Source organism: Oncorhynchus tshawytscha, linkage group LG25 (assembly GCF_018296145.1).
Source record: "Oncorhynchus tshawytscha isolate Ot180627B linkage group LG25, Otsh_v2.0, whole genome shotgun sequence".
NCBI lineage: Eukaryota > Metazoa > Chordata > Actinopteri > Salmoniformes > Salmonidae > Oncorhynchus > Oncorhynchus tshawytscha.
This window is the reverse complement of record NC_056453.1, coordinates 10,628,504-10,655,070: the sequence shown is the minus strand read 5'-3', so window position 1 is coordinate 10,655,070 and position 26,567 is coordinate 10,628,504. Positions and strand designations below refer to the sequence as shown.

The following is a 26,567-nucleotide window of genomic DNA, read 5'->3' as shown; positions in this document are numbered from 1 at the left end:
AGCACATGTGACAGTCTGGAGATGCCGTGGAGAACGTTCTGCTGCCTGCAACATCCTCCAGCATGACCAGTTTGGCGGTGGGTCAGTCATGGTGTGGGGTGGGATTTCTTTGGGGGGCCGCACAGCCCTCCATGTGCTCGCCAGAGGTAGCCTGACTGCCATTAGGTACCGAGATGAGATCCTCAGACCCCTTTTGAGACTATATGCTGGTGCGGCTGGCCCTGGGTTCCTCCTAATGCAAGACAATGCTAGACCTCATGTGGCTGGAGTGTGTCAGCAGTTCCTGCAAGAGGAAGGCATTGATGCTATGGACTGGCCCGTCTGTTCCCCAGACCTGAATCCAATTGAGCACATCTGGGACTTCATGTCTCGCTCCATCCACCAACGCCACATTGCACCACAGACTGTCGAGGAGTTGGCGGATGCTTTAGTCCAGGTCTGGGAGGAGATCCCTCAGGAGACCATCCACCACCTCATCAGGAGCATGCCCAGGCATTGTAGGGAGGTCATACAGGCACGTGGAGGCCACACACACTACTGAGCCTCATTTGGACTTGTTTTAAGGACATTATATCAAAGTTGGATCAGCCTGTAGTGTGTTTTTCCACTTTCATTTTGAGTGTGACTCCAAATCCAGACCTCCATTGGTTGATAAATTTGATTTCCATTGATAATTTTTGTGTGATTTTGTTGTCAGCACATTCAACTATGTAAAGAAAAAAGTATTTAATAAGAATATTTCATTCATTCAGATCTAGGATGTTATTTTCGTGTTCCCTTTATTTTTTTTATATATATATAGTTGCTGGATATTGGCGGGAACTGGAACACGCTGTCGTACATGTCGATCCAGAGCATCCCAAACATGCTCAGTGGGTGATGTCTGGTGAGTATGCAGGCCATTATCATGCTGAAACATGAGGTGATGGCGGTGGATTAATGGTACGACAATTTGCCTCAGGATCTTGTCACGCTATCACTGTGCATTCAAATTGCCATTGATAAAATGCAGTTGCGTTCATTGTCTGTAGCTTATGCCTGCCCACACCATAACTCCACCTCCACCATGGGGCCCTCTGCTGATGTCAACCTTGTGAACACACTGCTTGCTCTCACCATTCCATACGTCTGTCGTCTGCTCGGTACAGTTGAAACCGGGATTCATCCGTGAAGAGAACACTTTTCCAGTGGTGAGCATTTTCCCACTGAAGTCAGTTATGACGCCAAACTGCATTCAGATCAAGACCATGGTGAGGACGACAACCATGCAAATGAGCTTCCCTGAAATGGTTTCTGACAATTTGTGCAGAAGTTTTTGGTCATGCAAACCTATAGTTTTTCTGGGTGGCTGGTCTCAGACGATCCCGCAGGTGAAGAAGCCAGATATGGAGTTCCTGGGCTGGCCTGGTTACTCGTGGTCTGCAGTTGAGGCCGGTTGGATGTACTGCCACATACTCTAAAACAACGGAGGCGGCTTATGGTAGAGAAATTAACAAAATGATCTGGCAATAGCTCTCGTGGACATTCCTGCAGTCAGCATGCCAATTGCACACTCCAACTTGAGGCAGCTGTGGCATTGTGTTGTGTGATATAACTGCACAGTTTACAGTGGCCTTTTTATTTTCCCTAGCACAAGGTGCACCTGTGTAATGATCATGCTGTTTAATCAACTTCCTGATATGCCACACCTGTCAGGGGGATGGATTATCTTGGCAAAGGAGAAATGCTTACTAACAGGGATGTAAACACATTTGTGCACAACATTTGAGAGAAATACGATTTTTGTGCGTTTGGATATTTCTGGGATCTTTATTCAGCTCATGAAATATAGGACCAACACTTTACATGTTGCGTTTTATATTTTTGTTCAGTGTAAATGTTTAACCCCTTTTTCTCCCCAATTTCGATCTTGTCTCATCTCTGCAACTCCCCAACCTGCTCGGGAGGCGAAGGGAAGGACACACGACTTGACTAAACATGACCCACCAAACCGCGCTTCATAACACTCACCCGCTTAACCCGGAAGCCATCTGCACCAATGTGTCAGAGGAAACGCCTTTCACCCGACGACCAAGGTCAGCCTGCAGACGTTTGAGAACGTTTGAATGCTAAGCAACGAAAGATGTGCAAAAAAAGATTAAATTAAGTAATACAAATACAGAGCTATATTGTATGCTCACAATTGTTTTACAATGTATATTTTATACTAATACATTTGCTCAGATATATATGATCCCCCCCAAAAAAAAGAAGATAGGAGTCAATTATTGGCACCCCTGTTTTCAATACCTCACCTTGCGAGGATAATGGCATTGAGCCTTTTTCTTAAATGTTGTATGAGATTGGAGAACACATTGGGAGGGATATTAGACCGTTCCTCCATAAAGAAACATTCCAGATCCTTGATATCCTTTGACCTGCCCTCTTCAATTCAAACCGCATGTTTTCAATTGGGTTCATGTCCGGAGACTGAGATTTTTGATTTTGTGCCCAATTAACAGTTTCTTTGAAATGTCAATGTATGCTTGTGGTTGTCTTGCTGGAAGATCCAATGCTGCCAAGTTTCAATCTCCTGGCAGAGGCAACCAGGTTTTTGGCAAACATGTCCTGGTACTGGGTACAGTTCAGTTGACCTTAACCATGACACCAGGACCAGTGGTATCAAAATAGCCTCATAAAATGAACCATCCACCACCATATGTTGCAGTAGGTATGGGGTTATTTTTATGCATATGTATAATAATTTTGATGCAAAACCCACCACTGGTGTGTGTGTGGCCAAAGAGCTCTATTTTCATGTCATCCAACAAATATAAATGCCAGGGAAATGGAATTGGAACCGGTGCTATGGTCAGATGACGTGTGTGTGTGTGTGTGTAATATATATATGTATATATATGTGTGTGTGTGTGTGTGTGTATGTAATATATATTATACACACACATGTCATCTGACCATAGCACCGGTTCCAATTCCATTTACCAGGCATTTATATTTGTTGGATGACATGAAAATAGAGCTCTTTGGCCACACACACACCAGTGGTGGGTTTTGCATCAACATTATGTGTGTGTGTGTATATATATATATATATATATATATATGCTCTTTAGTCACACAACAGTGGTTTTGCGTTAAAAAAAATCTGCATTTGCAAAAGAAATTATATACATTTTTGTTTTATTTGAAAGAAATTGTGTTTTAATTGACCCAGGCCAATCAGTCAGCTGCTTCCCCTCTCCCAGCCTATAGTTGCTCGATTGAAGTTCTGTCAATTTCTGGTGAATCTTTGATTTAATTTCAAGAACTTTCTCTTGTTGATGTACTAGACGTCTTGAGCAAGATTGATGTAAAAAAAAAAATATACATACAGTTGAAGTCGGAAGTTTACATACACTTAGGTTAGAGTCATTAAAACTTGTTTTTCAACCACTGCACAAATTTATTTTTAACAAACTATAGTTTTCAAGTCAGTTAGTACATCTACTTTGGGGATGTATTTCAAGGCCTACCTTCAAACTCAGTGACTCTTTGCTTGATATCATGGCAAAATCTAAAGAAATCAACCAAGACCTCATCAAAAAATTGTAGACCTCCACAAGTCTGGTTCATCCTTGGGAGCTATTTCCCAATGCCTAAAGGTACCACGTTCATCTGTACAAACAATAGTACGTAAGTATAAACACCATGGGACCACGCAGCCGTCATACCGCTCAGGAAGGAGACGCGCTGTGTCCTAGAGATGAATGTACTTTGGTGCAAAAATGTGCAATTCAATCCCAGTACAACAGCAAAGGACCTTGTGAAGATGCTGGAGGAAACCGGAACAAAAGTATCTATATCCACAGTAAAACGAGTCCTATATTGACATAAGCTGAAAGGCCGCTCAGCAAGGAAGAAGCCACTGCTCCAAAACCGCCATAAAAAAGCCAGACTACTTTTTGCAACTGCACATGGGGACAAAGATCATACTTTTTGGAGAAATGTCATCTGGCCTGATGGAACAGAAATAGAACTGTTTGGCCATAATGACCATCGTTAGGTTTGGAGTAAAAAGGGGAACGCTAGCAAGCCATCCCAACCGTGAATCACATTTGTGGCAGCATCATGTTGTGGGGGTGCTTTGCTGCAGGAGGGACTGGTGCACTTCACAAAATAAATGTCGTCATGAGGAATTAAAATGATGAGGCTATATTGAAGCAATATCTCAAGACATCAGTCAGGAAGTTAAAGCTTGGTCGCATATGGGTCTTCCAAGTGGACAATAACCCCATGCATACTTCTAAATTTGTGGCAAAATGGCTTAAGGACAACGAAGTCTAGGTATTGGAGTTGCCATCCCAAAGCCCTGGCCTCAATCCCATAGACATTTTTTGGGCAGAACTGAAAAAGTGCGTGAGCAATGAGGCCTTACAAACCTGACTATGGCATGTAATAAAATAAATAAAAGCTGAAATAAATAATTCTCTCTACTATTATTCTGACATTTCACATTCTTAAAATAAAGTGGTGATCCTAACTGACCTAAAACAGGGAATTTTTACTTGGATTATATGTCAGGAATTGTGAAACTGAGTTTAAATGTATTTGGCTAAATTGTATGTTAACTTCCGACTTCAATTGTATGTGTGTGTGTGTGTATATATATATATATATATATAATCCACTGGGGCTAATTTGCATGATCCTTACTTCCTGCAGCTTTTCAGATTTGCAGAATTTGTTTTTTTACCTTACAATTTTTTCTTGCACTTTCCCCAGGGTCTGGAATATGGCCCATATACTCCCCCTTAACAAATGTGTAGATCCGTGTGACCAAAGTACATTTTACCCCATTTCCAAATTCAAGAATCCTTGTAAAATACACATTTTAGATCCTTTTTAACTACGAAATGTATTCTAAATGTACATCAGTCATGTCAGACCAGGTCATAGCACCATCTCTGCTTCTTCTTTGGTTTTAAATTATGTTCTTAATTGTTTGGATAGTAAGAAACTTTGCAGCCCTTTTTATTGAGCTATCTAAAACATGACTCATGACTTATTCAAAGGCTTTCATAAATTGCCCTGGACCAAGCTGTGTGTAGCTTGTTTGAAAGTTATTTAAAGGACAGTATGCAGTGTGTATTTACTGATGACTTTGAATCAGGTTTTCTGGACACGACTAAGGTTGTTTCTTTTCACTATTTCCGTTAGCAATATTGGTTTATCTGTTTAAAAAAATGTATGCTTTCACCTATATGCAGATGACACTGTGGTATATGCTATTGCCCCCACAGCTGACCAACTTCTGTTTCCCTGTAGAAAACAGGGAAAAACTGAAATTGGTACTTAATGCAAGTAAAACCAAGTATATGTTATTTTCCAAATCATGTATCTGATGATTTATGCATACGTACTTTGGAGGGTTCGCGAGTGGCGCCGCAGTCTAAGGCACTGCATCTCAGTGCAAGAGGCGTCACTACAGTCCCTGGTTCGAATCCAGGCTGTATCACATCCGGCCATGATTGAGAGTCCTATAGGGCGGCGCACAATTGGCCCAGCGTCGTCTGGGTTTGGCCGGTGTAGGCCGTCATTGTAAATAAGAATTTGATCTTAACTGACTTGCCTAGTTAAATAGACTTGCCTAGTTAAATAAAGGTTAAATATTTTTTAAATAATTGATCGTATACATGCTTAGAAATATCTGGGAATCTGGATAGACTAAAAGCATGTTGATGAGTTAAGAAATTAAGATTTATATTTTGCTTCCGCTGGTCCTGGGGCCCTTGTTAAGGTCAACGGCATCATGAACTTGGATCTTCTAGCAAGACAATAACCCCAAGCACACAAAATCCATACATAAATGGTTAACTGACCATTTCTAAGCGCAGATGAATGATATCAGGGATCTGGAAAGATTCTGTATGGAGGAATGCTCTAATGTGTTCTCCAATCTTATAAACGTTTTTAGAAATGGTTCAGTGCCGTTATCCTCGCAGGGTGAGGTATTGAAAACGGGTGCCAATAATTTTGACCCATATATTTGTTTGAAAAAAAATGTATTGTTAAATGGAATCTTTTTATCTGAGCGTTTTGTGTTTTGGAGCATACAATATGTGACCGACCAGCTCGATTCAATCTTATGTAGCAAAAGTTGAAGTGTTTTTTTTTTTTTCAACATTGGATTAAAGTAGAAACTCAGAGCCTAAAAATAAATTGAATATCATACATTGCAGTTGAGGAACAATGGGAAAGTATTCTGCTTTGAAAGTTGATTAACTTGTAACCTCACTTTTGAGAAAATGGCCCTTTTGAATGTTTTGGTTCACCTACTGGAGAGCTTTGTCAGCATTGTTCACACCCTCTAAAGCCTTAGCCACACCCATCTCTTTAAGGATTCACATTTGAGGCCATGTATTAAACAACCAAAGAGTTCAAGACTAAAGGCTGGTTTATATTACGGGTGCGTTCGTGAATTTAATCAGGAGTACCAGAGTGAGCACAAAGCAAATGCATTCCAGGTGACTAACTCATGAAGCTGGTTGAGAGAATGCCAAGGGTGTGCAAAGCTGTCATCATGGTAAAGGATGGCTACTTTGAAGAACCTTTAAATATAAAATAAATTTGGTTACTACATGATTCCATATGTGTTATTTCACAGTTTTGATGTCATTTCTACAATATAAAAAATACAATGTAAAAAATAAAGAGTAGGTGTCCAAACTTTTGACTGGTTATGTACTTGGATGGACACTTTTCCCTCTGTCACGGATACCATGGTTGCCCTTAGTTTGAAGATGTAATCCGGAGACAGGTGTTTTATACAACAAGCCTGATGTTGTCTCTTTTTGACTCCGTCTGCATATTTGCAATCAAACCTATCATTCTCTATATGCACTCTGCATTCCTCATTTCAAAACTCGGTCTTCCAGAAAGTGGAGAGCAACACTTATGCAGTTCTACTACACAATATATTTCAATAAAGCCACGTTAGAAAGGATTACCTACTCATACTGACCAGCTCATGTTATAGACAGAAGCGTGCTACATGGCAGACCAAACTAATTTCTCAGCATGTCCAGCCCCCTCATTATTGCAGCCAATCATGGCTAGCGGATTGGTTGCTGTCTTTTTCTGTGGTTAAACCAACTATGCTCGAAAATTTAGAATGTTTTATTCGTATTAAGGCACATGAAAGTTCACATGTTCCAGAAGGCATTTCTGGCAAAAATATAATTTTGATAAATAAAAAAAGTTACGTTCAAATGGCTCTCCTGTGAAGTAGTGATGCGCGAAATATGCCTAGTTTCTTGAAACGAGTCACACACAGCTCAGTAAGTTTTTTTCATAGCTTTTTTTTTGCTAATTATTTATCAAGGGTCCCAATCATTTTGAACCTGACTGTAGCTGCAGTAGAATGTCAAAAATGTGTGCCTGAAAACCTTGGTAGAGCATGGGCGAAATAGGCATTGTGGTGCTCATGAAAAAGTGTTCGGCTTCAGACCAGCTTCTCACTTAAAACATTTGCTTTTGTGTTTAATTATATCTTTAGCCTGCATAGAACTGGCTCATTCCTTCTTTTTTTTCAATATGGGGGATTGAAGAAGGAAAAACATACCAACTTGTCCATGGTACATTTACTAGTGTATTAATGAGATCTTCGTTCATGGTCAAGGAGACTGTAGAACTTTGGTACTTAGTTCTCCTGAAGTTATCTTGATGGGCTCAGTTAGGAATGTAACGGAGAAAAAACTGTCACCAAAGGTTTGTAAAGCCACTTTATTGGAATGTCCTGCTGTCCTTTCTCAAAATATATCTAGTTTAAGCGTCATCCAGAATTCTTCACTTAAATCGAAGATGCTTAATAATTATGGTATTACATATAGGTTTGACGGGATATTGAACAAGCACTGTACTTAGCTGGTCATGGCACAACGTCCTTGTAATCCAGCTGGGAGGTTCTGTGTAATTTGTACCCAATCCTCCATTACAGCGACTTCTACAAACAGAACATGACAGACCAACATTAGTTGGATGTTAGACACTATAAATCCCCTTAAATTGGCTCGTCTGCGCTTGTCCTCCCTAAAACATTTCAGTCTTCGTTGTGTACCATTAAGGAGTTAATGCAGATTAGTATTTATGTGTTCCGTAGTTAACAAGTCATCAATAGCGCCAAAGTCCAGCCACACATCCTGATTAAAAATATCATATTTCTTGGAAATTGCCCGGATTTTAGGGGATTTTTCTCTCTCTCTCTTTCCTCAGAGCCCAGCGCAGATTTAAGATGTAAACAATCAATATTTTTCTCTGCTTATGAATTCTGCCTTTCATTTTCGAAGCTGTTCTACACAGCAACTCTTCCCGAGCTTCTTGTGGATTGACGGAGTAAAAAGACTTCTCCTTTTTTAGACACAAAGATGGGGCTTGCAAGCCCCTAATAGATCAACCTCTACAGTCTCACTGTTGGGAGAGTGTTTATGGTGGTGGTGGAAGGGTGAAGGACTGAGTCACCAGAAGGGGAGAAGAGTCCTGGTTCCTCCAACACTGTTGTGATGGTTCTCTTACCCGGGAGACATGAGGAACTGAAGAATTGAGAAATTGCAGTACAGTGTTCTCTGTCAGTGTGATAATCAGCCAATTGCTGTGGTCAAAGCGATATAACAATTCATGATTGTAATAAATCAGTTTTCATTTGTCAATGATGTGTGAATAATGCACTGTTGGTACATCAATTCCTACATTCTCTTACACATATTTGTCTTCAATGGTATGTACAGCGCCGTCAAAGTATTCATACCCCTTGACTTATTCCACATTTTGTAGTTACAGTTGGAATTCAAAATGGGTAAATATACAGCTCCGGCCAAGTTCACACACCTACAAGGGTTTTTCTTTATTTTTACTATTTTCTACATTGTAGAATAATAGTGAAGACCTCAAAACTATGAAATAACACATGGAATCATGTAGTAACCAAAAAAGTGTAACAAATCAAAATGTGTTTTAGATTCTTCAAAGTAGCCACCCTTTGCTTTGACAGCTTTGCACACTCTTGGCATTCTCTCAACCAGCTTCATGAGGTAGTCACCTGGCATGCATTTCAATTAACAGGTGTGCCTTGTTAAAAGTTCATTTCTGGAATTTCTTTCCTTAATGCGTTTGAGCCAATTAATTGTGTTGTCACAAGGTAGGGGCGGTATACAGAAGATAGCCCTATTTGGTAAAAGACCTAGTCCATATTATGGCAAGAACAGCTCAAATAAGCAAAAAGAAACGACAGTCCATCATTACTTTGAGTCTGGATAGTTCAATATATATTTTTTATGCTCTTGGAAACTTTCAATGCTCTAGAAATATTTGTATACACTTCCCTATGATCTATGCCTCATCACAAATCTCAGAGATCTAGAGACAGTTCCTTGGACAGCATGGTTATAGTCAACTGTGAGACCTAAATATAGGTGTTTCTTTCTAAATCATGTCCAAACAATTGAAATGTCTCCAAGTTGCAGTGACATCTCAAGGATGATCAAAGGAAATTGGATGCACCTGAGCTAAATTTGGCGTGTTATAGCAAAAGGGTGTGAATACTTATGTAAATTTAGATATTTCTGTATTTAATTTTCAATAAATGTGCAAAAATGTCTAAACTTGCCTTTGCTTTGTCATTATGCGGGATTGTGTGTCGATTTGGGTGAGAGGAAAAAAAATGTAAATCCATTTTGAATTCAGGCTGTAACACAACAAAATGTGGAATTCGTCAAGGGGTATAAATACTTTCTGAAGGCACTGTATTACAGATGTAGGATCTTAATTTGATCACTCTGTTGCATTAAAACTTGTAGTGTATTTGAGATTTAAAAAGGCTTCTGAAGTTAATTTCCACTGAAATTTCAGACTTGATTTTCCCTTATTAAAAATCTATCAACTTCAAAAATGTCCATTAATTACAGTCCTCATTATAATTCACTTTTCCTATTGATGCTAGGTTATTTTCCTGCTGTATCAAACTCGCTCAAATTAAGATCCTACATTTGTATGTGTGTGTGAATGTGTCTTGTAGTTTGTATTATTCATTGAAGCGAGCATTTCCTTTCGCTTATCTTGGGGTCCTCTCCAAAGCAGAGAAAGTCACCCTCCCACTGACAGTGATCAGTGCTGTTAGACATGTCTGCCTGGAGTAAGGGCCTCGCAGGTCCTCTCTGTCCTCGGGGCTTATTTGATTGAGTGACTTGACTGAGAGGGGACTAAAGATAATAAGGGGGAAACATAAAAACATGGGGATATAATATCACCCCCCCCTCCCATCCACTCCCCAATCATCCCAGTACTGTCCTTGCCCTTGTTTCAGGGCCTCAAACCTTTTCCACGCACCAGTGTAAACCTGAATTGACACGTGACACCCACACCCAAGTGATGCACTGACAAGAGGGCCTTGAAAAGGTGACAGATTATTATATTTTTTCCAGACTGGCTTAAGTATGTAAAAGTCATGAAATTTTTATGAAATGCATTATGAATGCATCTAGTAGGCTTGTGTTTTTCCTCTGTTTTAAGAGGGGGCTTTTTCCTCTTTTTTTGGGGGGGGGGTTCCCTTTAAGAAATGAGTCTGGAGAGAGCGGGAAAGAAAGGGAGAACTTTGACATCTACAGTTTTCCTTGACACTCAGTGGGTTTTCCCAGTTAGCTCAATGTGTTTACCCTGCGATGAAATCTGTTAATGGAAACAAAGTTTCCCCCATCGAATTGCATTTCTCTTGCTCTTGCTTAAGTGCTTCTAATGGGGAGCATACAAAAGGAAAAGAAACTGCTTTTGGTCTTTGCGACCGACAATTTTGTAGTTTCTTGGCTGGTTTTGAAGCCTGCGGAGGAATCTCGCTGTGGCCTTGATCAAAATTACACTGTAGAGGATGAATTAAGGATTTGTTCATTTATCCCAGAGGTTGGTTGCCATCCGAGCATCAACTCACACCCACAGTGAAACTAAACACTTCTGTTTTATTTGGCTTCTGATGCACTTATTTGTACTTTTTTGTGTTTACATCTTTACACAATTTATTGACATCACATGGTAGATAACATTGGAATTGCTCACGCGTTGCGCTCAAAATGTGATTTAAGTCAGAATTCAGGGTTTCCCTTCATTTCACAGTCTTGCTTCAACTGGTATTTACTTGGTAAGAAGTTATTTGATCATATATACTTGTTGGTACAAAACATTTCAACTCTCAATAGCAAATGGTACAAAGGGCTGTTTGTTTATAATTCCAAGGAAACCAAAAATGTGATTATTAGGTCATTGTAATTGCTAAGCTAATACCTGGTGAAAAGTGGACTGTAAAATAAAGTATAGCCTAATCGGTAAATCACTTCATATCTTGTCATTTGATTTCAGTTGTTTATAGGTTTTGGTTCAACTCCTAATTAAGCTTAGAATGACATTCTTACTCATGTGAGTAGTTAAAAACCTAGTGCTAAGATGGTTTCCTATGTGTTGTAATACATGCGGAATAGATGAAGTGAGTATATCCATATGGAATTACTGCATTGTGCACCTGCCAACCTGTAGCAGTTACTCCAAACATTAATGAGACAGGTATTCACATGCATATTGCTTGAACTGTGTTTATAATATGAATGTGCCCTTAGACTAACCCAATGCCCTGGCGAACTTAACTGCACACTTACTCTTAGGATAAGTAGCTGACGTTGTTGGCTGTGTCCTTTCTATGGATTGTTGAAATCCATGTGAAAGAGGTGAACAAGACCCCCATCAACCCTCAATTGGCCATTTCTCATAGTTCGGACAACTGGTCTGAATTCCGCCACAAAATCGGTGGATTCCCATCGCGCCGGGAAATGTGTAGGGAAGTTCACAAGGGCACATGTTGGAATGGCTCTGCTGGAAGGGACCTACGGACCTCATCTCCATTTGAATGTGGTTTGATCAGTGGAATAAGACAGTATACATAGATATATAGAGTTAATGATGTGACTAAGCCCCTATGCGTGCTGCTGTATTCTTATGGTAATAAGGGAGCCTGGAGCCATTCAGTCCAGACAATGGCCACGTTACTCCGAAGAAAGGCGAGGGACAGAGGAAGTCTTCTGTGCATTTTCATAGACGGATGCAGTTGGGCGCGCACGCACAAACAATAGCAGTCCAACGATATATGGGCCCACATCTCTTCCTTTGTGTCTAACTTTCTACCTTTTTTAGATAACACTCAGAGAATAGACATCAAACAACGATGAATCATAAATCGAGGTCAAAAGAGAACGCTCTCCAATTCGGAGAAAGGGTTAAAAGTGAAGGTCTTCTTTTTAAAAAAAAAGAAAAGAAAAGAAAGACGGATTCACGCAAAAGAAAAGAAAAAATATTCTCAGTGGAGGGTTCAGTGAACCATATGTAGGTAGCCACAGGCTAATGGGCCGATTGGTCCCTGGCTCGCCAGGTATCCCGTACCGTGTGCCCCCCCCTGAAATCCCTCATCCATTCCCCTCTAATCTCACCTTTTTCTCTGGCGCTGACCCGGGGAGGCCCACTTTTATTCCCCACTGCACGCCAGAAGCCAGCGTTGTGATCCGAGCGGGCCCCGCTCTGGTTCCTCTCGCCCGGCTGCCTCCCCGACGGCTCTCCTCTATTGATTTCTGCACCGCTGTCTGTGTGTTTGCACCACCGACGCCCGGGCCTGACTCTCCTCTCCCTCTTCCCTCATAAAACCCGGGATTCATGTACTGAGAGAAGAGGAGAAAGAGAGAGCCAGAGAGAAAGAACGGGGGGGAGGGGGTAAGAAGCCAGGCTTTTGATTTTTCATTAGAACTGCTTCCGTATTTTAATATTGGGTTTAATCGGCCCTCATGCCTTAAAGAAATAACCATTGTGAGACGATTCCCCGGCCTTCAAAAAGTATATGCCGTTTCTTCAATCAAAGCCCCTTGAATTTGCTCTTTTGTTTAGAGTTCAGTTGCGATCGTTTTTTTCCTCCTCTCTCGCTCACCCTCTTGCTTTGCGGGTACAGTCGTTAGGCTTATTGACTGATCTCGGCTCTACTTAAACAATAGAAACGACTTTGACAGGAAAATCTAGCGCACGTATTACAGTGGTGGAAGAGTAAAAGACCCCCGTCATAACAATATACCATTAAACAAAGGCTATCGCCTAACATCACATTTTTACAACACAATATGACATGATATGACATATTGTAACATAATATGATGTAATATTATATATAAATATTGTGCAAAGTTGCCTGGTTCAAGTACAAATTATTTTCAATGTAATACATTTAAACGTTGAAAGTGCAAGTCTGACCCATTTCGTTATCTGTTTCTTCTATGTACTTATTTATGGACATACGTAATATTATTTCCTGCTGAAATGACATGAAGGCCCTTTTGAAATGGATTGAGTGCACGTTGTCATATGGGACAATTCCTCCACCCTCAGCCCAGTTTAAATGTGTTTATAGCTCCTCTGCTATTGTTTTCCTTGGTCATTTGAGTTTAGTTGTGTTTCTGTTGTAGCGCTGGTGAGATTCATTTAGTCTTTTCATGGCTGTGAAACACAATGCCTTGTGTGTTAAAGCCACAAAAGCACCAACCTGTGCGCTAATGAGGCCCCGTGCTGATATCTACGGCTTAGGTTCCCTACTACTGTTGCAGTTATATTAAGAAAACACACAGGCCAGTGCGCGCTCACACACACACACACACACACACACACAACGTGCACACACATATAGACAATTTCTGAAGGAGGTTTCTCATACACACACGCACGCACACACACACGCACACACACAAGCTTGCAAGGCCCTTTATTCCACATAAACACATACACACAAGTACACACTCCCTCTGATGATAGACAGGAGTAGTGGATTTGATGAAACCCAAAATCAAAACAAAGGCACAGAAAACCCCTCCTGTGACAATCTCAATTGTCGCCGCTTGCCTTTATCTGATAATGTAGCAAATGCACCAAAAAGAAGCACTTACTTAATTGAACAACCTCTGCCAATTTGTTTGTCTTAAAGGAGAGGAGGTGACACAAAAACAACAAGTGTGTGTGTGTGTGTGTGTGAGAGCTGTTCTTTGTGCCAGTGGAGTGTTAAACCCCCTGCCAGGATGAGATGCATTATTGAAGACGCTGTTGTGATACTTCTGTCTGCTTAAAGATCTCTGCTTCCTTTTTAACGCCGCGCCACCTCTGCCCCGCTTCTGGGGAACTAGAAAAGAGCCACTATCACCTGAGAACATATCACAGGGACACAATAATAGGAACTAGGAAGTGATGTCGCGTTTTCAGTTTTTTGTGCGCTTGTGGTTTTTCTTTTTGTCGACTTTGTGTCCATGTTTTACTATGGTTTTTAATAGGATAGTAGTGGTATTAATGATAACAATACAGTCATAATGATTGAGTGTTATTGTTGATGGATATTTTGGAGTAAATGTTCTACTTTTTCGAACGGGTTTCTATTCTATGCCGATTCCTCTTCAACAGTATGTGGAGCTGATTAGCAGCAAATTAAAGGTTAAATGACCATTTGAAGCTGACACCGAGTCGTGGAAAAAGTGCCATTTAAGTACTTTTTTTGTTGTTGTTGTAAATGGCCTGCCGCTCTCCCACTGGTGAGAAAGATGTAATGAAACACACTTTTTGTAAATTCAATATGGTTAATTACTCTTCACGCCATGCCACCAGCCGTGTGCTCGGGATGAAAAGAATGAGTGGAAAAGTGGAGGAAAAAGCGTCTGCAGAGTAACTTCAGGGCCCCTCATTACACCCTGCCCCTGGGTATTTTTACGCCTTTTATATCCCTTCTAATGAACTGTTTACGTTTTTCAGCTTTCCAGGCACCACAATTATTTGCACGCCCTTGTGTCGCTTGTTGCAACGGGTATAGAGAGAGGGAGGCTAGTTGCCCCCCCCAAAAAACTTGTTTACCAATGAAGATCAGTTTATTTGGTTGAAATGGTTCTGATAGTTTTAAGAGGAGAACTTTTGAAAACATTTTTGAAGGCGACTAATGTCAATTGGGTGTATGAACCAAGGGTGTTGAAATTATTGTCCACTTCAGCCTAATGTTCATGTAAGTGAAGTAATGGTTGTGATTTGTTTGTTCAGAATTACTATTTTACTTCAAAGTAATGATATGTATATATCTAGTCACTCATGCAGGTATGTAAACAGAAATGGTATAAAAACACTTTTATATTTGTGTCATAATTGCATGAATATAATTTCCAGCTCTGATATTGTTCTTGATTAGCATATCTTACAGTATGAGTTATTATGCATGCATATATAATTATGTTTGGATGGGTTGAAGAAACTCTTTCTTCTCCCATCGATGTCAACAGAGGTTAGACACGTGTGTTTTTTGACAGGACACCAAAACCTCCGTCTCGCATTTGACGAATTATGTGTGGAGTTTTTTTATTTTAAAGAAGACGGCCACTTTGCATAAAGATGTATCTTTGTACTTTTGTGCTTCCGGGAATAGAAGCAAAGTCTCACCCAAGATTAGAAAAAGTGACAAAAGAAAGACCTTTCGAAAGGATAAAGAAAGATGTATTTTCTATGGCAATAAGGTATCTTATGAACGTGCTCATTCTTTTTAGATTACAAAGCCTCGTCGCCTGGTTTCATGTTCCTTTTAGTCATTTAAAACATTTCCCGCTCCATCTTCAACACACTAACTAGGATGAGAAACTTTCGACATTGTCTTTCTGAACAGTTCTTTTGGGGGTTTTCTTTTTTCTTTGAAATAACTACTATTTAGACCTTTTTTGTGTGCGATTTTTGGAACAACCTTAGTAATTATAGCCCATGATATACCCTGATCAAATATATAGATATTTCTCAATAAATGATGCTCACTGGTGTGATCTCAAAAGTCACACATGACAAAACATTATCAAATGAAGATAGCTGTTTGAGGTGCACTTATTTGCATAACACCCCAACTGGTAATCAAAGTCTATCAATGGGTGAGGCAGTCAATATTGCACAGCTGCTCTTGTTTTACATCAAATGAAAAGGGAATAATCACTCTAAGGGTTATGGGGAGGGGGGTTTCCAGAGGGGGGGAAATTCAAACCAAAAAAGTAAATGGGTAGGGAGCAGTAGTCTTTGGTTCAGTCGCATTTGCAGTTCTTTTTATTTTCTCTCTTATTTGTGCTGCGTTCATCGTGGAAACTGTTGATACTCTTGGCAGTAACAAACAGCTATTTAGAAATACCAAAAAACTGTGCGGGGTTTGAAGAAGACGTCAGGCTCTGCATACTCAAAATCAAGCCTTCTTCCTGGCTTCTAGTCTCAATTACTGGCAACCCGTCTTTCCCCTAAGTTACACTGCGGCTCTTTAAGATGACGCTCCACTCAAATGAGATGTGGGTGTTATCCCGGCAAAACATGACTCTACGCTGTCTGCCTGTTCCAGATTGATGTTTGTCTTTGTACTCACACTAACAGCATGCCTTAACTTTGTCATAACCTGCACATTTGGAAGAAAGGCTAATTGTACTTCCAGTTAGGAGTAGAATTAATCCTGTCCAAAATGTCTTAATGATGTATTTGAATAATTTTGTTTGCAAAAATGGTTTGTTCAAAGGGGGGGGGGGGAGTACGGTTGATGCTCGCAAAAAAAAAGGTATTAACACTTCATTTGCAACAATAATGCAAATGTTGTCATTTGGATTGTGAAGGTATTCGATTGTATTTGTGCGTGTTCTATGGCGGTGCTGTGTTTTTGATTTGGGTCATTGTGAATTCCGCTGTTCCCCGCAGTCATTCCTTCTTCGGTGGTTAGCACAGGTCCCCGTGGCTCAGTTGATGCCTGTAAAGTGTGTTGTTTGGGGGCTTCTCTTTATCTAATGGTTTTTCACTTGTCGCCCTGGTCAATCAGCTTCCCAGACAACTCGGTAATTACTCTTGTGGCTGTGTCCCTCACTGTCACAATAACAACACAAATCACTTCCCTGATGGCTTTCCACTCACTGGTCAAGTGGGAAATAAAAAATAAAAAAAACGTGGTGACACATATATTTATATATTTTTCTCTACTTTATTTCAATGAATGATTAGAGATTTGATTCTTATTTCTTCAAAAATACTGTAGCACTATTACTATATTTGTTAAACAATGTGATTTTTAAATTGAACTTCTAAATACAAATTCTAAACAGGAAATAGACAAAATATTTGGCAAAAGCAGGAGTCTCGAAAGATCTTAGGATAGATGTACCAATTTTTAGGCCCATATTTCCTGGTGATTTTGCTCTCCCCACACTGCCCACACAGAAGTCTTGTCAAGGCAGAAAGGGAAGAAAAGACGAGGAGGCTTAGTAAACAGTTTCTCTTTCTCCGCTGTTGTGTATTTAGTTTGGAGGGCATTTGAAGCGGGCGCTTTTTCTGTTGGTGTCTGTAAACAAGCTCTACACAGGGCCTGCTCCTTCAGCATCGGAGGTGGCACACTGAAGAGTGTTTGTCATTTTTTTTTTGGGGGGGGGGGACATTGCATTCCCTCTCCCACCCCTTCTGAAGAGGAGAGGGAGAGGGATCCCAAATCTGATGGAACGCCAATGGGTGATGAATTATTCCCTGTCTAAGTCCCAGTATCGGCATTATCACAGAGCCTGCCACTGCACTGTGCTGACAGCAGTGACAGCCCCCAGAAAAGATTTAGCGCTGACGAGTGATACTTTCCTTGTACATCTCCCGCCCCTGCCCCTGTGCCAGAGCCCTCCGTAGTTGGTTTTATTCTTCAGATTGTGTTTATTTAAGTGGGAAAGGGGGACATCTCTACAATTTCAGTGGTGCTAGATCACTTCGCAAGTGTGCACACACACAACCGCAGGTGCATTGCCTTTTTTGACAGTCGGGTCCATTAGGGGGCTCTCGTGCTTAAGAAATGTCTGTTATGTTTTTCCAAGACAACTCCACTAAGGCTTATTCCCCCCCCGCTGTTTTCTCTTTCTCCCCTCTTCTGTTCTCTCCTCTTCTGTCTTCTTCATCTTCTTCTCCTTCCTCTTCCTCCTCCCCCTGCAGAAAAGGTCACGTATTGCCTACAGTGATGACGTGCGGAACGAGCTCCTGGGGGAAGACGCTGGCTCCTCGGAGAGTCAGGTAAGGTGCTAATCAAGCCCCTCCGGTCCCCAGTGTGGGTGGCTGGCCCTGGGTGTGAAAGGGTCAGGGCCTCCCGGGGCACCTCCTAGGGCCACCAGGGCCACCGCAGCATTGGCACTAAGTCATGCGGAAGGAACACTGTTTAATGCAAAGCTGCCCAAGGTCTGAATGGGCTCCAGGCCTGGGCCCAGCATCTGGGCAACGCCAGATTGGGGCAACCCCCCCACAGCTGTTCTCCAGCCGTCGGTGTACTTATCCTCCACCAACACACTATCAGCCACACACAACCAACCTCCTCCCCACAAACGGTGTCTTTCACACTCCTTTAAACACCAGGGGTGGCGAAACCACACAATGCAGACACTCAGGATGAATAGGATTCTCAGGTTCAATGTTTATAAGCATTAGTATCAAAAAGTCACTGACAGTTTTTATATTTTAATCGTTGTAGTTTGTTGCAAGTGATATTGAAAATCGTATAATTTTATATTATAATTCTATGCAATTACAGTTGAAAATGTATTCAAGTTCATGAAAAGATGTATGGTGAATTTTGCAATGAAAATGCAATTTAACGTTTTATTTAAACTGTGATGGAGTTCAATACAATGGATTACAAACAGCAGATAAAAAGCAAATTAGCCATATTTCTTCCATTGTCACAAAATGATAAGACATGGGAAATGAACAATGCCTTCAAAAACTATTGATTCAGTCATATTGAATATGAGAAAGGAAAAACAAAAGCAAACATCTTAAATAGTGATCTTAATTGCCCAAAATATGGCACATGTTCTTTAAACTGTGATTGTTTTGCATTATGTCTGAAGTGCTGCATCAAAACAAAACCCACCATCTTTTTAACACTTGACGTGGTGCCTACATCTCACCTGCACAGCTGCTGTTCACAAACAGACACTCACAACTCTGACCAGCGTCCTTTGACTAATTTATATATTGCCTTAAATTATCCTGTCAACTTTGCAATAGTTGCTGTGTGTGTCTCAGTCACACACAAACAAGCACAGACAAAGACAGAGGGAGAAATTTGCACATTTAGTCCCTCAGTACTTTGTAAAAGTACAGTGAGATGGTCTGCAGTTGAGCGGAGCTAAATAAAGTTGTCTCGTCTTTTTTTTTCCCGTCTTTTTTTTGATAGCTCCCTTATTACCATTTCAATGATGACCCATGCACTGCACATCTTGCAAACATATGTATCGCTAGCCGAGATGTGTAATTGATATGCATATTCCCTGCAAATTAGTGAGACACAGAAGTGACTCTGACATTTTGTACAGAAGTTGGAAGTGGATTTGCTGCCAGAACTGTCACATCACCGTCTTGGTGATGGTTCCTATCAAAATCTTGTCAAAGGGAAAAGAAAAAAAGAATTATGACCCACATTTCAAATATATATATATTTCCCTTTCATTAAAAACAACTGATGATGAACCCCATTATTGAAATAATTATTCATAGACCTAAGAATATTTTTCATAGGATAATAATTTGTTTAAACAATGGAACCACCCTGATGAGCTCATCTAGACGGACAACATTAAGATGCATGCATTTTAAGTTGTTTTTAGTCTGTTATGCTGCTTTGTTGAAAAATGATATCATTATTTGGAAGGATATCACCTCCCTACTATTAAATCTCTGAATGAATGTTTCTTGAAGTACATTTTAAGATAATTAATTTGTCCCGCCTTCAAGTAATCCCATTTTTTTTTTTAGAGAGCTAACATGTCAAGGAATGTTGTTGTTGTTTAATTAAAATACACTTGTCTATGTTTTGTCATTCAGCCATAAAGTCAATATCCTCCATGGTTCGCACAAAACCTTGTATTTTCTTAAGTGATTTAATAACCCTCAAGGACGAATGGAAAGCCAGGGGAGGCAAATTGTCCCTGAACCAAAGAAGAAAGTCCACATTTAGTAAGACAAATTTAGTGAACATGTATAAGCAAATAAAAATGAAATACACAATACAACAGTTATTCAAAAAATAAATGGGGATATATAGATCTAGAACAAACTTATGGCATCTTTATTAAACTCAGTATTGCTCAGTAACCATAGACCTGTGGTTTGGTGTATACCTATTCCTTAAGTAGTTGCTTCAGAGTCTTGAATGCTCAAAGCATAACATTTGTACTATAAGTTGAGTCAATATCAGAATTCTAATGTGTGTACATTGTAAAACAGACGTTGTCTCACACACACCATTTTTCTATTTACCATGGTGCCATATTTACCTCATTTCCATTTTTAAAACTTTTGGAGATAACGCTTGGTCTTGCTGTGAGTGGAGTGCTCGGAACTTCAGTTTTTTTTTTTTTTTTGATCGAACAAGACTGGAGTGATAGAGAGGATGGGGGAGCTTGGGCAAGTCGGTCAATTTAATTCCTGACGATCTGAAAGAGTTCAGGATCATTTCATATAGCTCTGGCTAAACGGATCATTACCAGTCACAAATCTATTCGTTACATGGCAAGGATTTATAGCTAAGTAAATAGGGAGTTCTGAAAATGGAGTGTTGGCCCTGCGATAATGGCTAAAGAACGATTTAATAGAGTTGGGCATTTATTCGTTATCTGTATGCGGACAGAGACTGAAATGGCGCTATCACTCTTCTTTTTTACATTTTTTATAACGTGGTAGTCTACCGTTGCACTTTTTTTCCTCCCTTTTCTCACTCGGCATGCAACTCACACACTCAGACACACACAAACACCCTACCACACACGAACACTCTACGGAATAGTTTCGATTTCAGTCACAGCAGAAGGCTTGGCCACAAGAGATTGTGCTGGTTTGAGCCGGCATGGACCAGATTTTACAGGCTACAAAGGAAGCAGATTACCACTTGTATCGAATTCCGTATTGAATAAAAAAATCTTTGTTTGAAAAATCTGCTGATTATCATAACAGAAAAATTGCAGCAGTGCAATTTTGAATACTGGCTGGCATTACAAAAACACAGGGAAAGGCGGTCATGGAGCCGTAATTATAACATTTACAGTTTTCTGTGTTTAACACTTTATTTCTCTCAAGCAAAGCTAGCGTTGTGGGTTACGTTTGAAAATAATGGTAAAGATTGATGAAAAAAAGAGAATGCCAAGCACAAAACCCCTCATATAGTTTCAGCAAATCCTCCACGAGGACTTACAATCGACCAAGCAGCACAAATAAGATGGAACAAGTTTTGTTTGGTTCTCATTGAATTGGAGGGAAGGGCTGCGGCGAGTGATCGGCAGCTCTGGCTGGCCTGTTCAAACCCTAAAATAGCCACATATGTAGCGTAGTTTTAAACTTCGGCCTCCTCAATAATGCGTTCAACGCAGGGGGCTGTGACCTTCGAAATAAAGGACAGTTTCCAGTCTGCAAAGTGGCCCTTTTTTCTCACCGAAGGAAAGAGTGAAAAAATCGTTGTTTTTTTTTTTTTTTTTGCAATGTTTTTTTTTTTTTTGCAATGTTTTTTTCTCCTCCATTTTGTTACCCTGTCGCTGCCAAGTTCCTCAAGGCCAGTGGCTCACTAAAATGAAGCTCTCAGCAGACAAACATTAAGCTGTTTTACTTTTGCATATTTTCTTCAACTCCTTTTCTTTCATTCTATCACGCATCTGAGATACAAAATGGCTTTGATAGCGGGCTGGAATACATTTATTCTCAGACTTTTTGGACATTTTCTTCAGACTTGCCCTTCCATCATGTTTTCCTTTTTTAAACTCTGTTTCCAGAATTACAATAATAAATTATGATATTTGTTATTGGAAATCCTTTCCTAATTTAATTGGGGAAAGCTGAATAAAGTACACACAAGTATTTAAACAACAATTGGACATTTTACTTTGAATTAAGGTGGTAAGAACTGTGATATTCTGTATATTTAAAATAAATTGACTTTTTTTAAGAATGGTTTTCTACAATTGTATATAGCCATATATTAGCTAAAAAAATATATATATATATATATATATATTGTTATATATATATTGTTATTATTGAACAGAGACAATAATACTGATGGAGCCACTCCAGATATGGCTGTGTATATTTTCTCTCGCTCTCTCAAATCCTATTAGACATCCATCAGAGTAGAATGTAACATTACAGTTACACCGACATAATTGTGCTTAAATTGCTCATACATTTTTACCGACTGGGTGGCTGCGTCTTTAACTCTTCGGCGCGAGCACCTTTCAGAAAATGCTTAAGCGTGGAGGAGCCTAGCCTGTCGTTCCTGACGACCGTGGCCACGACAACCAATAGTTTAACATCAATCCCACCACTGAGCCTCTTCTTTCTTCTCGACAATCCCGTTGTATAATTTATGATCCAAGTCCTCCTGCCTCTTTTCTGATAGCAAATGATTTCAAACTAGCAAAATTCAAAATGACCACCACATACAAAGTGAGATTAGAGGAGAGTAATAGTGGCCCTGAGCCTCCCTTCAGATCTGCTAACCTTTTAATCTCGTTCAAGAAATGGAGATTTAAAAAAAAAAAATCACCTGCAACGGATGACAAATTAAGAAACCTGTCTTTCCCCTCCTGTACTAAATGATGTTGTGTTCTCCATGTCTTTCCCCTACAAAAAGAACAGGTTGTGGCAGAAGCATCCTTTTGTAATAGTGATTTAAGCTTGATTAAGCTCGAATTGAACCGTTGCTCTCCTCCAATGTCTGTGTCTCTATTAAAGATAAGGTAACAACAGTAGGATATGGGGATGTTTTCTATTTTCCTCTGCTTGAATTTGACTCTCTTTTCATCAAACACAACTCCCAGTTGTCCTAATAATAGTCTCTGCCTTTATGTATACACAGCAGGCATCTGTATTGCAATACATAAGGAACATGAAATATTGACAATGTGTCACCAATGATGGACACATTGGAAACAATGGATTGGCTCTACATTTCACAATCTATACATTTAAAAAAAAAAAGGCATGTCTTTTTTTTTTTGTTGCTATTTTGCACCGGGATATATAAAATAGAGATATTCCCTCTATCAAGCTTCTATGCATACTGTATCCAAACTGTATTTTCCTACTGTACAGAGTGGGATCTATTTTCTTCTCCCTTTTTGACACATCAAGTGTTGTGATGTGACTTCCTTGATGGTGCTAGTTTAGACACCGCGAGTCAAGCAATCCATTCCCTCTCTTTTGTCTCGTATGACAGCGCGGGAACTTGATCTTTGTTTGTTCAAAAAAGGTCTGCACGAGTCTCGTGTTTAGCTTCGTTTAATGTGTTTGTCTGTGATTTCTAAATGCTAAACGTGCAAACGTATAAATCGTCAAGGTTAATTCGGGAACCCAGCCACATGACTGATCTGCTTCCTGACATGTCTTTTCTTTTTGATCTTTCTCTCACTCCCTCTTTTTCTCTCTCTCTCTCTCTCTCTCTCTCTCTTTGCTTTCGCGTGGCAGTTGATGAAGTTAAGTGAAGAGGTGAGTGCCTCTCTGCCTTTCCTGTTTTTAGATTCCTTTCCGTCTGAATGTCTGTGCCCTCATCTCTGCAGCCATAAGGCCAAGGCTATTGGTGAGGCTCTTATGAGCCTTTATGGGGATGAATTCAATGAAATCCATTTTCTGTAAAAATCTGTAAAGGAAGATAGTTTTTTCTGATAGCACACTCTTTTCAAAACAAGCATGAGGAAAAGGCTGGCATAAAGTACACTTCAAGACAGTGCTACAGGGGGCAACCCTGTTTTATCAGAAAACCATCAACATCTTTATGCTCGGCAATCATGGTTGTTCAGTATCATGCCTAATTAGTGGATTCCGTATTTTGCCCTTGTTACTTTCATTTAGAACTAACTGTAAGTCTTGTATAGTCATGTGTAGTCGTAATGCCATTTGTTGTGGTTTTGTATTTGTTATAGCAATGAAGGAGGTGGTGTGGTCAGTTATCAGAAGGGGTGAAAGTAAGGCGGTACGGTCTGGTACGGCGTCCCTGTAAAACAAAGAGTGGGGGTACGCTGGTACGGTGAAATGTGAGCCTTTCACAATTTGTACAACATGCCACATGAAAAATGAAGACATCAACTATGAAATAACACATGGAATCATGTAGTAACCAAAAAAGTGTTAAACAAATTGAAATAAACTCAGCAAAAAAATGAAACGTCCTCCCACTGTCAACTGCGTTTATTTTCAGCAAACTTAACATATGTAAATATTTGTATGAACATAACAAGATTCAACAACTGAGACATAAACTGAACAAGTTCCACAGACATGTGACTAACAGAAATGGAATAATGTGTCCCTGAACAAAGGGGGGGTTAAAATCAAAAGTAACAGTCAGTATCTGGTGTGGCCACCTGCTGCATTTAGTACTGCAGTGCATCTCCTCCTCATAGACTGCACCAGATTTGCCCATTCTTGATGTGAGATGTTACCCCACTCTTCTACCAAGGCACCTGCAATTTCCCGGACATTTCTGGCGGGAATGGCCCTAGCCCTCACCCTCCGATCCAACAGGTCCCAGACGTGCTCAATGGGATTAAGATCCGGGCTCTTCGCTGGCCATGGCAGAACAGACATTCCTGTCATGCAGGAAATCACACACAGAACGAGCAGTATGGCTGTTGGCAGTGTCATGCTGGAGGGTCATGTCAGGATGAGCCTGCAGGAAGGGTACCACATGAGGGAGGAGGATGTCTTCCCTGTAACTCACAGTGTTGAGATTTCCTGCAATGACAACATTCTCAGTCCGATGATGCTGTGACACACCTCCCCAGACCATGACGGACCCTCCATCTCCAAATTGATCCCGCTCCAGAGTACAGGCCTCGGTGTAACGCTCATTCCTACAACGATAAACGCGAATCCGACCATCACCACTGGTGAGACAAAACCGTGACTCGTCAGTGAAGAGCACTTTTTGCCAGTCCTGTCTGGTACAGCGATGGTGGGTTTGTGCCCATAGGCGACGTTGTTGCCGGTGATGTCTGGTGAGGACCTACCTGCCTTACAATAGGCCTACAAGCCCCTCAGTCCAGCCTCTCTCAGCCTATTGCTGACAGTCTGAGCACTGATGGAGGGATTGTGCGTTCCTGGTGTAACTAGGGCAGTTGTTGCCATTCTGTACCTGTCCCACAGGTGTGATGTTCAGATGTACCAATCCTGTGCAGGTGTTGTTACACGTGGTCTGCCACTGCGAGGACGATCAGCTGTCCGTCATGTCTCCCTGTAGCGCTGTCTTAGGCGTCTCACAGTATGGACATTGCAATTTATTGCCCTGGCCACATCTGCAATCCTCATGCCTCCTTGCAGCATGCCTAAGGCACGTTCATGCAGATGAGCAGGGACCCTGGGCATCTTTCATTTGGTGTTTTTCAGAGTCAGTATCAAGGCCTCTTTAGTGTCCTAAGTTTTCATAACTGTGACCTTAATTGCCTACCGTCTGTAAGCTTTTAGTGTCTTAACGACCGGGTCCTGAAAAAGGGACGTTTCTTTTTTTGCTGAGTTTATATTTTATATTTGAGATTCTTCAAAGTAGCCACACTTTTCCTTGGTGACTGCTTTGCATACTCTTGGCATTCTCTCAACCAGCTTCATGAGGTAGCCACCTGGAATGAATTTCATTTAACAGGTGTGCCTTGGTAAATTGTGGAATTTCTTTCCTTCTTAATGCGTTTGAGACAATCAGTTGTGTTGTGACAAGGTATGGGTGGTATACAGAAGATAGCCCTATTTGGTAAAATACGAAGTCCATATTATGGCAAGAACAGCTCAAATAAGCAAAGAGAAAGAATAGTCAATCATTACTTAAAGACATGAAGGTAAGTCATTACAGAAAATTTCAAGAACTTTTAAAGTTTCTTCAAGTGCAGTCGCAAAACCATCAAGCGCTATGAAACAGACTCTCATGAGGAACGCCACAGGAAAAGAAGACCCAGAGTTGACTCTGCTGCAGAGGATATGTTCATTAGAGTTACCAGCCTCAGAAATTGCAGACCAAATAAATGCTGCACAGAGTTCAGGTAACAGACACATCTCAACATCAACTGTTCAGAGGAGACTGTGTGAATCAAACCTTCATGGTCGAATTGCTATAAAGAAACCACTACTGAAATACACCAATAAGAAGAAGAGACTTGCTTTGGCCAAGTGGAAATCGGTCTGATGAGCCCAATTTTTTATATTTTTGGTTCCAATCGCTGTGTCTTTGTGAGATGCAGAGTAAGTAAATGGATGATCTCCACATTTGTGGTTCCCACCGTAAAGCATGGAGGAGGTGTGGGGGTGCATTGCTAGTGACACTGTTGATGATTTATTTAGATTTCAAGGCATACTTAGCCATAATGGTTATCACAGCATTCTGCAGTGACATGCCATCCCATCTGGTTTGCGCTTAGTGGGACTATCATTTGTTTTTCAACAGGACAATGACCCAACACACCTTCAGGCTGTGTAAGGGCTATTTGACCAAG

General features: G+C 40.5%; 1 protein-coding gene across 1 annotated transcript in view; it reads left to right on the top strand.

The window, feature by feature from the left end:
- LOC112224188 (vesicle transport through interaction with t-SNAREs homolog 1A) overlaps positions 1-26,567 on the top strand; it is a gene marked incomplete at its 3' end in the record, with an annotated part of 61,407 nt that overhangs the window by 22,510 nt on the left and 12,330 nt on the right. The window contains 2 exon segments of the mRNA XM_024387592.2: positions 18,043-18,120; positions 23,557-23,577. Of these exon segments, the coding sequence (XP_024243360.2) occupies positions 18,043-18,120; positions 23,557-23,577 (99 nt within the window).